Source organism: Equus quagga, unplaced genomic scaffold (assembly GCF_021613505.1).
Source record: "Equus quagga isolate Etosha38 unplaced genomic scaffold, UCLA_HA_Equagga_1.0 1100_RagTag, whole genome shotgun sequence".
NCBI classification, from domain to species: domain Eukaryota; kingdom Metazoa; phylum Chordata; class Mammalia; order Perissodactyla; family Equidae; genus Equus; species Equus quagga.
The window spans coordinates 24087-36310 of record NW_025795545.1 but is presented as its reverse complement, the minus strand read 5'-3'; the positions used below and the strand labels follow the sequence as shown (position 1 = coordinate 36310).

The 12224-nt window shown below is 34.5% G+C and overlaps 1 protein-coding gene across 1 annotated transcript; it reads left to right on the top strand.

Moving 5' to 3' along the window:
* Nucleotides 1-4838: 4838 nt before the first annotated feature.
* On the top strand, nt 4839-7999 carry LOC124232736 (olfactory receptor 5D13-like). Its single transcript, XM_046649660.1, has 2 exons — nt 4839-4867; nt 7057-7999. The coding sequence occupies exons 1-2, from the start codon at nt 4839-4841 to the stop codon at nt 7997-7999; spliced, it is 972 nt and encodes a 323-aa protein (XP_046505616.1).
* The last annotated feature ends 4225 nt before the right edge of the window (nt 8000-12224 follow it).

The window sequence follows — 12224 nt, the reverse complement described above, 5'->3', positions numbered from 1 at the left end:
TGGTATGAGCAATCTCTACCTTAAGATTGTCTAATATGACCAGCTCCACCCTGATATCAGGGGTGGCCAGATGCCCTCCCTAAACAGACACTACTATTAGGTAAGAGATAGATTTCCTCCCAGAAATTGAGGGCAAAGGCCAACTTCTCTTTGTCCAAGGCAAAAATTTTTACTATGCATTGGATTTAATAGTAATTCTATGTTTGTCTATGTGAGGAACCAGCAGACTGAATTCCACAGTGTCTGAGCCGTTTTGGATTCCCATGAACATTGTATGACAGTTCAAGTTGCTCCAAATCCTTGCCAACACTTGCTAATATATGTTTGTTTTTTAGTCATCCCAGTGGATGTGAAGTGCCATCTCATTATAATATTGATTTGCATTTTCCTAAAATCTAAAGATCTTGAGCATCTTTTCATGTGCTATTTTGACATTTGTAAACCTTGTTATATATCTTATTTGACTTTTTGTTACTGAGTTGTAAGAGTGCTATAGAAATTCTGGATACTAGACTGCTATCAGATATTTGATTTGTAAAGCTTTTCTCTTATTTTGTAGGCTTTTTATTCACCTTATTAATAATTTATTTGAAGAAGGAGATTATCCCTGAGCTAATATCCATGTCCATCTTTTTATAATTTATATGTGGGACACCTGCCACAGCATGACTTAATAAGTGGTGAGTAGGTCCCTACACAGGATTTGAAGTAGCTTACCCAGGCCACCAAAACAGAGCTTGTGAACTTATTAACTGCTGTGCCACTGAGCAGGCCGCTTGATAATGGTTTTTGATGTGTAAATATTTTAAATTTCAAGGAGTCCAATTTATCTATTTTTTCCTTTTGTGGCTTATACTTTTGTTCTCATATCTAGGAATCCATTACCAAATCCAAGGCCATGAAAATGTACCCCTGTTTTTCTTCTAAGTGTTTTATAGTTTTTGCTCTTGCATGTAGGGATTTGTTCTGTCAATGTAGTTTAGCAATTACCATTCTAAAGATAGAAGAGATAACTTGAGATTTTCTTTGAGCCAAGCTGATGATTATAACCTGGGAAGGCAGTTTCCACACAGAAAGAAAGTATTCCAGAGAAGGATTGTTTTCAGTACAGTTTTATACCTTTTTAGGACTAAGAACACACATTAAACATGCCCAGGATACATATTCATCAAAGTTTCAAGGAGGTATTCAGTTGCAAATTAGCAGGACAACATGACCTTGATGTAGAGGAAAAGAAATATATCCTGAGTAGTACTGATACAGGTGTTACCCATACTGGTGTTGTAGGAGGGGAAGCATGTATTCTTATCTTCAAAGAATGCATTCTTTTACTTTAATTATTAAAGCAGATGTACAATGTGTATTTGATAGGTCATAAGTCAAGTTTCTATACTTCAAGCTGAATCAGTTTTAAATGAGAATAACTACCTCATATACTTCAATACGTGAAAATTTCTTGTCCATTCAATTTTGAGTCAATTGTTCTGTGTGGTATGTAGGTGTACAACCTCATTATTATTTTTTTTTTTTGAGGAAGATTAACCCTGAGCTAACATCTGCCACCAATCCTCCTCTTTCTGCTGAGAAAGATTGGCCCTGAGCTATAAAATCCATTCCCGTCTTCCTCTGTTTTATACGTGGGACACCTGCCATAGCATGGTTTGATAAGCAGCATGTAGGTCCACACCTGAGATCCGAACCAGTGAACTCTGGGTTGCCAATGCTGAACATGCAAACTTAACTGCTGCGCCACTGGGCTGGACCCCAACCTCATTATCTTACATGTGAATTTCCAGTTGTCTTGGCACCGCTTATTAAAGAAACTATTCTTTCCCCATTGAATGTCCTAGGAAGCCTGTTGAAAATCAATGTTCCATAGATATGTGGGTTTATTTCTGGATTCTCAATCCTATTCCCGTACTTTGAATATTTATCCTTTTCCTCGTACTATGCTGTAGTTTTGTGGTTAAGTTGTGAAATCAGGAATTGTGAATCCCCCAAATTTGTTGTCTTTCAAGTTTGCTTTAGCTATTCAGTCCCTTAGATTTCCTTATGAATTTGCGGATCAGTTTCTATTTCCACAAAATTCCCTTGGGAATTTTGATAAGGATTGCATACCACAAATTGTGGTAGTATTTTCAGTTTAACAATATTAAGTCTTCCAAGCTATTGTAGAGGAGGGAAACTTTACCTCTACTCATTTTAATTTTTCAGTTTGAGCTTTTTAACAAAAAGACATGTTAACGGAAAAACAGTTAATTAATGCATACAATGCACATCACATAGGAGAAAACTCAACATAGAGAAACTCAAAGGGACACATTAGAACTGTGGCTTAGGTAGCATCTTCAAGAAGGAACAATAAATTTAGAGAGAAATGACAAGACAAAGGAAAGCTGTTTTTGGCTTTGTAAGGCAGCATAATCTTGGAAGGTAAGTAAATGGATGGAAAGCGATTGAGTAAGGTTTGTTTACAAATGTCTTTGGTGCCTTTGAGCTGGTAAGAGTCTGTCTCCAGTAAAAGAAGAATTAATATCTTGCCTTTTAGGAGAAAAAGAGAGACTAGAGAGAGCTTTTCCTGCATTTTCTGCCTCCTACTTGCCTTCAACTCAAAATAATGTTTATGTAAAAGGCATATTTTAGGATAATATAATCTGGTTTCCTTCACTATGAACACACAATACCTTTTCATTTATTTAGCTGTTCTTTCATTTGTTTCAGTAGTGGTTTTTAGTTTTCAGTGTACAAGTCTTTCACCTCCTTGTTAAGTTTTCTAGGTATTTCATTCTGTTAGGTGCTACTTAAGTGGAATTATTTTCTTAATTTCTTTGAAGATTGCTCATCTCTGCCTTATAGAAGCACAACTGATTTTTTCCCGCTTATTTTGTACCATGTAACTTTGCTGAATTTGTTTATTGGTTCTATTAGTTTTTTGTTGTCATTAATTCTTTGGGAGATATAAATATATATATATAGATATAGATGTATCCTATGAATAGACATAGTTTAACTTGTTTCAAACTTGGATGCCTTTCGTTTCTATTTTTAGCCTAAGTACACTGGCTAGAACTTCCAGTACAAAAACGCCAGGAGTGGTGAAAGTTGCATCCTTGTCTTCTTCCTCATCTTAGTAGAAAGCTTTCAGTCTTTAACCATTTCTTATGCTACTGGTGGAATTTCATGAACAGCTTTTATTAGTTTCGTAATAGGCTTTATTAGCTTGATAAAGTTCCCTACTAGTCATAGTTTTCTGAGCGCTTTTATCGTGAGAGAGTGCTTGAATATGTCTAATGCTTTCCCTGTGTCAATTGAGGTGATCACGTGGTTTTATTCCTCTGTTCTCTTAATGTTACAGTGCACTGATTGGTTGTTTATGTTGAACCAGACTTAACTTCCTGGAACAATCTCACCAGATCATGTTATATAATCCTTTCAGTATGCTATTGGATTCAGTTTGCTAGTCTTTTGTTGAGGATTCTACCAAACATTTAAGGAATCATTGATATCAGTCCTTCTTAAAGTCTTCCAAAAAGTAGAGGGAAAACTTCCAAACTAATTTTCTGAGCCCAACATTACACTGATACCAAAGCTATACAAAGATACCACAATAAAAGCATAGGCCAATATCTCTGATGAACATACATAAATATTTATAGATGCAGTTCCTCAGGTGTAGTGTTTCTGAGACTGCTGAGTGTCGCTTGTCCTTGATTTTCCTCTGTGCTGTGTGAGGTCAGCTTCAATGAGATCAAGCTTTTCTAAAGAAGTATTTACAGGGTTGTTCTATGATTGCCTCTTCTTCATTTACAAAAGAGAACCATAACCTCAGAAGCACCATAATGATGGTGAGCCACAGATAGGGAGAAACCTGAGCCCCTATAATATTATAAGGAGCAGAGCCATGAATGTTCAGGAATGCATTTTTGGTCTTGCTTTAGTGAGAAATAATCATCTACTTCATCAAGTCACTGGTAAATTTGATTTGTCTTTAAAAGCACTGTGGAAAGTGTTACCAAAATTAGTGATCATCTTTTTCATAAACTGATATTTTTAGAAAACATATGATCCAAAATTTTTTTCAAGGTTCAATAGTAAATATGAACATCTGAGAGCACTCTACTTACATTTAAAAGGCCAATGCAAATTGTTTTCTATTAATAAAATCAATAGAAATGAATAGTGTGAATAGAAAATCACTTTTACAATATATTACTAATTAACAAAGAAAAAATAAACAATGTGGCTTATTGTGTAGGCAGCTCTATATTTAGAAACATGGGAAGATAAAAATACCTTCATAAGAAAATAGAAAAATAAATTAAACATGAATTAATAATTGCTCTCTCTAGCTATTGTTTTATAGACACTTTTTCCCTTGCCCATTTCTGTTTTCTACATCCATGTAAAGTTAAGATATATAAAATCTTGTTTATTTTTCTTAAGATTAATTGAGCAAACTTGATAATACAAATGCCCCAGGAGAACTTTGGGAAAATAATATACATCGAAGATGTCACACCGGACAATGTTATGTCTAATTACTAGAATTGCAGTCTTCAACACAATCCTTCAATGATATTTCTAGTCTTTACATCCCTAAGGTCTTGATTTATATATTTGCAACACATTTTGCTGCTAGAATTTAGTTTTCAGATGTGATCTTATATCTGATATCTCTGAGTTTTCCTAATATGTTGGAAAAAATGTAACTTATAGGAAACATTTAATGAAATATTCTTGGGACTCCTACTACTGTTTTCAGATCTGTTTCTATTAATCAAATACCAAGCAGGAACAGTCCTGGATTTCCTTAACATTAGCAGAGAATTCTTCAGTAAATGACTCACTCAAGTGCTTCTGTATTTAGGTGACTTGATTTAGTCTTCTTTTATTTACTTTAGAAGGGATATAGAGGCTCCCAGGAATCATTGCAGTGGATAAATACATGTTTGGAACAGTGTCCACAAATCCACTTAGTTTGACTAGGAGAGGGCTTATGGTGTTATATTCTGATTCCTTTTGTCTTTCAAATGATATTCATCCTGGTTTTCTCATTGGGGGGCCACAATGTAGCCTGCAATGAAATAAACATTTTGGAAAATAGACAATAATAAAAAAAAAAAAAATGGGCCTTGTATTCACGCTTCTTATGATCTCTAAGGAAGAAAGTGACAATAACCATGTTTGGAAATGACAAGATACAGCATATGGAATTGTGAGTTATAAATATTAAGTATGTATGTGTACAAAACAGAAGAAACAATGAGAATGTTTATAATAGTAGGTTATAAAATAAAACATTATAAGTGTGAGAATAAAATGGGACAATAAACTATAAACAAATGAGCGTGTGCTATGTAGCTGAACTTGCCAAATCCGCCATGACTAAAAAAGAATGTGTTAAATGTTAATGAGGTTGAATTTATAGATACAAGAATTTTTGGAAAAGCAAGGATGAACAATGTAAATTTCATGTATTAATTAATAAAAAGTATTTGGCATCTTAAAATTCATTGGTTCTCAGCTAAATTAATCATGGAAAATTGTTCTGGCAATGTTGCATAGAACATTTTAAATTGAAGGAATGTGATAGGGAAATATGTCCATAATCTATCTTTCCAGTGGCTAGATTTATATTAAGCATTTTTACAGAGGAAGGATCTGCCATGGGAGTGATTTTTGGAAAATAACTTTCCTATGGGCCAAAGCATGTGGGAATCAGAGAAAACTATAGTGTAACGAAAAAATCTGTAGGAGAATGGGGAATACTTATTATGCATCTTAGATGAAGTGCCCAAAGAAATCCTACATTGTTTGTGTTGTGTGGATTCTCTAGGAAAGAATTTCTACATTGTATTCCCAAATGACCCCACCTGTTGACAGGTGTCCATGCTTGGGCCTGATTTTCACAACCAAGTAAGGTTTTTGAAATCATATCAACTACGCATAAATCCAATAAATAAGAAAGCTGGATATCTGCTGTGCATCACATCACATCTTACAGCTTTTAATTTCATTATCAAAATACCTATTTCCTTTCTAGTAACTTAGATTTTGTATTATTACCATGCTCATTTTACTGTTGAATAAATACCTACTGGCATCAGGTAATATTCAAGAAATATTATGGTGCACTATTTGAGGTGGGTCTGTATCCTGACACTGGTCCTTGGAAAAGATTTAAACTTAATTTTTCCTGCAGCTTGAAACTTACATGCATCATCCAGTATTTTCATAGTTCTATTATTTGTCACTTACCCAACTTACAAAATTTACCACATTGGAAAATGAAGATCTTTTTGTTCAATATTGTTTCAACTATTATCACTGAAGACACAGCACATATTTTGTTGTGAACACCTCCTGAAGAATAATGCAATACGCCATCAATAATAACATTTAACTATTTTAAAAATTAGTTCAACATGAGTGAAAAGATTAGAATACTTCTACAGCACAGGACCAGAATGTATTGAGACCATTGTGTTACTAAGAGTCAGAAGGGCACTGAAAAGAACGTAGTACAAGTAAGAAAGTATTAAATTGATCATTTTGTAAGAATGTTACCATTTTAAAAAATTTTTAAGAGATGTAAGTTAATTATCTCACAGCTTAAGAGGTGAGGCAGGGAAGAAATTGTAGAAACTCATAATATACATTTCCTCCAATACAACTATTTTTACTAAGCCGAGATTGAACCACGTTAGATTGCCCCTTCTCATTATGTCAGCTGCCTATGATGAAAAAGTATTGTTATTTGAAATATATTGGGATCTACTCTCATTTTTATTCTTCCTGTCTTAACTTTGTTTTTGATTATTCCACTCACACAAAATCCTTATTCACTGTGTAATAATCACATAAGAAAAGATGACCTTTTGAAATAATGTAACAGTGGAATGTAGCATTTTTAGCATCACCCTTAATAGAGATCCATTGAGCCTCTCAACTTCTTCTATTCTTCTTTTCTCTTTTCTTCTATTCTCTTCTATTCTCTTACCAATTTCAAATTTTGGTTCTTACTTCTCTGGGTCAACTTTCATCTTTTATCCACAGGAACCAAGAAAATCAGAGTGGTGGAGTCACCTTTGTTCTTTTGGGCTTCTCAGAATACCCAAAACTCCAGTTGCCTCTGTTTCTGGTATTCCTGACCATCTACACAGTCACTGTGCTGGGAAACCTAGGCATGATTGTGATTATCAAGATCAATCCCAAACTCCACACCCCCATGTACTTTTTCCTCAGCCACTTATCCTTTGTTGATTTCTGTTACTCTACCATAGTCACACCCAAACTATTAGAAAACTTGGTTGTGGAAGACAGAACCATCTCCTTCACAGGATGCATCATGCAATTCTTCTTTGGATGTATTTTTGTGGTGACAGAAACATTCATGTTGGCAGCAATGGCATATGACCGATTTGTGGCAGTTTGTAACCCTCTTCTCTACACAGTTGTAATGTCTCAGAAGCTTTGTTTTTTGTTGGTGTCTGCATCCTACTCTTGGGGTATAGCCTGTTCTTTAATATTCACATGCTTTTTGTTGACCTTATCCTTTTGTGGTAATAACTTCATAAATAACTTTGGCTGTGAGCATGCTGCCATAGTTGCTGTCTCCTGCTCAGATCCATACATTAACCAGAAGATCATGATAGTCTCTGCCACATTCAATGAAATAAGCAGCTTAATAATCATCCTTACTTCATATGTTTTCATTTTTATCACTGTCATGAAGATGCCTTCAACTGAGGGACGCCAAAAAGCCTTCTCCACATGTGCCTCCCACCTGACCACCATTACCATTTTCCATGGGAGCATCCTTTTTCTCTACTGTGTTCCTAACTCCAGAAGTTCATGGCTCATGGTCAAAGTAGCCTCTGTCTTTTACACAGTGGTCATCCCAATGCTGAATCCCCTGATCTACAGCCTCAGGAACAAAGATGTGAAAGATACAGCCCACAAGTTAGTCAATACTAAATTGTTGTGTGATGAATTATAAAAATAGAAATGTTCTTTGTTTCTTTTGAGAGTAGTGGATAGAGTTGTTCTATAGCAAAGCAGTACACAAATCTACGATAACCTTGTAGTTGACGGTCCAATATCTATTTGTTCTAATGTTTAGTAAAATAACATTACAAATAATACTAGGTATAAAACCATAGACTACTTAAACTAAGTCTTTGATTCAAAAATTGGAATATAAAGGGTTCTGTATGGTGTGTATCACAGTATGATTGCCCAGGACAGATTTCAGTTCAATTTAAGTCATTTGGGATTTTTGAGAAGATATGAGGGATTATTGGCTACAATGAGGAAGTATACTTCTTAATATAAAAGTGGTACATTAAGAGCTGTTCAATGTAAAACCCTAAATATCTAAAAAAATTATATTTAGTTCCATAAGAAACATCTTAGCACTGGAAGAGTCACAGACAAGCATAAATAAATAAGGAATATATTACCCTATAAAAAGTTCCAAATATGATGTAAATTATAATTGGTAGTATAATCAAATATATAATATTTTATTTCCATGCACTAGCACAAGAAAATGGTACATGTGTTGGAAATATGGCCCATCACTCTAGTTTTTCCATTTATGTCAAGGTGGTTGTATATTTCATTGATTGATTTATTTGTTTATTGAAATTTTATTGAGGTAATTTTAATTTATTTGTTACAATAAATAATATAGAGAGATCTTGATGTGCTTTACCCAGTTTCCCTGATGACAGTACAATACAGCAACCAGGATATTGATAATAAAATGCATCAATCTTATTCAGGGACCAGTGATTTACTTACAAAAACCAAACAGTCTTGAACTCCATTGGGATGCAGCAATAACAATCCTTATGAATCAGTGACTTGACAGAGGTCGCTCTGCTGATACCAACTGGGTCACTTTAGTGTCAACACTGAGCTCACCAGATGAACTAACCTTCAATCTACAGGCCTGCTTGTATACCATCTTTGTTGGACCATTTAGCTACTGGTCTGTGTTGAATGCTGAATCGCAGTAATGTATGCCCAACAAAAGAACATATTTCAAGCTCCTGTTTGAGTCTCACCTGCTATTATTTTATGAATCAAAGGAAAACACATGGCTAGGCCCGAAGTCAAAGTGTGAGAATGTTACCTACCTCTTGGAGAACTGTAAAGTTACAAGTCAATGGTCAGGGTTATATGGAGAAGTGTAGAGTTTGGTTCAAACTCTAGCAAAGACTGATTAAAACATTTATCTCAAGGAACACATTCTTTCTCGATAAGGCCAGATAACTCTATGGCAGATAACACATAACTCATGACTTGGACATATTTTACCAAAGCTTTCTAATAATTGATAGGTCATTGGGTTGCTTTAAGCAAATGACTGGTTTAGATCAAATATAAGAACTTGCCTTTTCTACTTGTGTCTTGCTAATCATGATTAAGCTTTACAAGCAGAGAATAGAGTGATATCCATGTGTTGTGGTTCTAATTCAACCCATTAAATGTTACTTGTTTCTCTCCATGATTTAGAGTTTTATATTCATATAGAAATTGAATGCTCTTTTCCAGAATGCTTTACATCAAATCATGTGTCTTATGTAACTTACTCTTTACGGATATACTGCAACATTCTCGATACTCAGTGAATTGCAATGGTAACAAAGAATTTACTGTAATTTTTAATTCTTTTTCAACCAGGGGATGTAAGTAAATGTTCATATCAGGTACTACGAAAACCTGTGTGTGTGTGTGTGTGTATCTGTGTGTTTGTATGAGTGTGCATAGTTTAGTAAATATCTTTAAAAAAGCAAAAAGTATTTAGGAGGTTTGAGCATGCATCATGGAATATTTGGTATATTCAGTAAGGTTTATAGGGTAAATATTAGAATATATTATTCTTAAATATTGATTTTGAAGTTATACTTATAATTGTATACTTGTAATTTGAAGTTATAACTTGTAATTGGGTACTCCGGTTTTCTGTCTTGTAATGGAAAGTAAAACAAAAGCATGAAGCTGGCCCCACAATGTAGTGGTTAATTTCGGTGTGCTCCATTTTGGCGGCCTGGGTTCACAGACGGATCCGGGGCATGGACCTATGCTATTCGTCAGCCATGCTGTGAAGGTGACCCATATATAAAATAGAGGAAGGTTGTCACACATGTTAGCTCAGGGTGAATCTTGCTCAGCAAAACAAAAACAAAAAAATAGTAAACAGTTGCAAAATCCTTTTAGAACAGGATGTTCTTTTATTTTTGTAAACACTCTTGAATGAGAAGCTAATTTACACAAATGTAATGCAAAATTCTTTTCAAAAACTCTTAGGTTATGCTTTCAGCCTAAAAGTAGACATTTTAAGTCTACAGCTAAATGTATGTTACATAATGTGTTAGTTCACTAATGGTTCTAGTAAATGTTGGTTTTAGTTTACTATTTTTCCTACTAATGAATTTATATGATGCTCTTCTTTTGAAATTTTGGATGTAGTATGTATGAATGTGGCTGTTTTTCCTTGAAGTCCTGTGTCAAGACAGGTCAATAATTAGGACTATTTTCTTTCCTAATTTGTGTCCTAGAGGAATAGGTACAAGAATCACATAGATGGATTTAAAACATCAGGACTATGGTCTCTATGGCTGAACTGAAGAATACAGCTAGATCTATAGACAAGATGGGGGTAAATAGCATATAGCCCCTCTCCCAACTCCCAGCTGAAGAAATGCATATTCAGGCTATAACAAACAATAAGCCTAAATGGTTGAATGTAAAAATATGTACAATAATGTTAAATGTGTTTCCATAAAAATGCATGTGCCAAAACTTAAGCAAAATAAAGAGATTAAAGAGCATATCATATCAACTATAATGAAGTTGGAGTCATTGGAGTAGATGTGACTGTCATTTTTTCATGATTTTAAGAAGTATCGCCTCTATACAAAGGTAAATTATTTTTAAGACATAAAGATCCACATGTTAATGATTGAGAAGAAATTATATTCTAAGTTGCAGAAGAGGAAGTTTCTTCTAATTATTTTGTTTGTAGTTCATGACAAAAGACTCTGTCAGGATTCTCCAAGGCCTATGTCCCCAAGGTCAGGTACTTAGACATAAAACAAACACCCTGATCATGGAGTATAGGATCCAGGTCTGTCTATTCCTCAAGGACATGTCTATGCTTCCTCCAAACTTTCTTGACAGTTGCAAAAATTATGTTTCTTGGTATCTTTATTAAGTAATGTTTTGCAAGAACCATCAACTGTCTAACTAAACGATTGGGAAAATCTAGAAAAAATCAATTTTGAGTCAATATTTTATTCAGTTTATTAACACTAGCAAGGAAGCCTTCAAGAAAAAAAAAAGATACATCAGGAATATCTGACTCTTGGTGAGTTGATTCTACCTAGGATCCTCTTTTCATTCTGAAGTGAGGGATACAGGAATCTAGCAAATTTTTGACAAGAGAAACCTACATGAGCTAAGAGCAATATCTACTTAGTTCATGGTTATAATCAACAGGCTAAATTCTACATTCGCTGTTCCCAGGACCATTGTCCTGAACTCGAAATATGTCTATTTTAAGCACATTCAGTGTCATGGAAGAAATGTTAATAAGTCTTATTCTAAAGAAATTATATTCTTCAGGGAAAAGGCTAACACACAGACATACACACATGCACACAAACACATACCTGTAAAAATAGCAAAATATGTGAGCCATTGTACAAACGTTGTGATGATATGAGTGGGAAAATAATAGAGTAAGAGAAAAGACATGTAGATTACCCAGCGATGTTTTCTTGGGAGAGTTACGTAGTAACTCATGAATGATGGCACAGTGTAAAAGGACAAGTGTAGAAGTGCCATTTCAGAGGCATAGACAGTGGAAGATTAGAAGATACAAATGGCTTGTTTTTGTACAATAAAGTTTTTAAATACTGTTGTGAATGAAGCAGTATGGTAGTGACAAAGGGATGTGATTATATATATATATATTCCTGGAGATACTATAGAAATCCAGGCTGAAGATTTTCAATTTGATTTGTTTAGTATAAAATATCTTCCCAAAACCCCTACTCTATTGCATTCCAGGCTGAGTGAGAGTAAACAGAACTTAATCTTACAGATTGGACAGTAGTTTAGCAGCATAGTTGGGAATCTTATATCCAGATGAGTGGATAGTTGGTAACAGTGGAAATGAAGAGGAAGGACATTTTGACTATTTCTCTTTTTTT

What these genes read in the sequence shown, in the direction of transcription:
- LOC124232736 (XM_046649660.1), top strand. Translation starts at nt 4,839, where the DNA reads ATGACTCACTCAAGTGCTTCTGTATTTAG. An exon ending in TCAAGTGCTTCTGTATTTAG is followed by an intron (nt 4,868 to 7,056) that starts GTGACTTGATTT and finishes TTTTATCCACAG; the next exon opens with GAACCAAGAAAATCAGAGTG.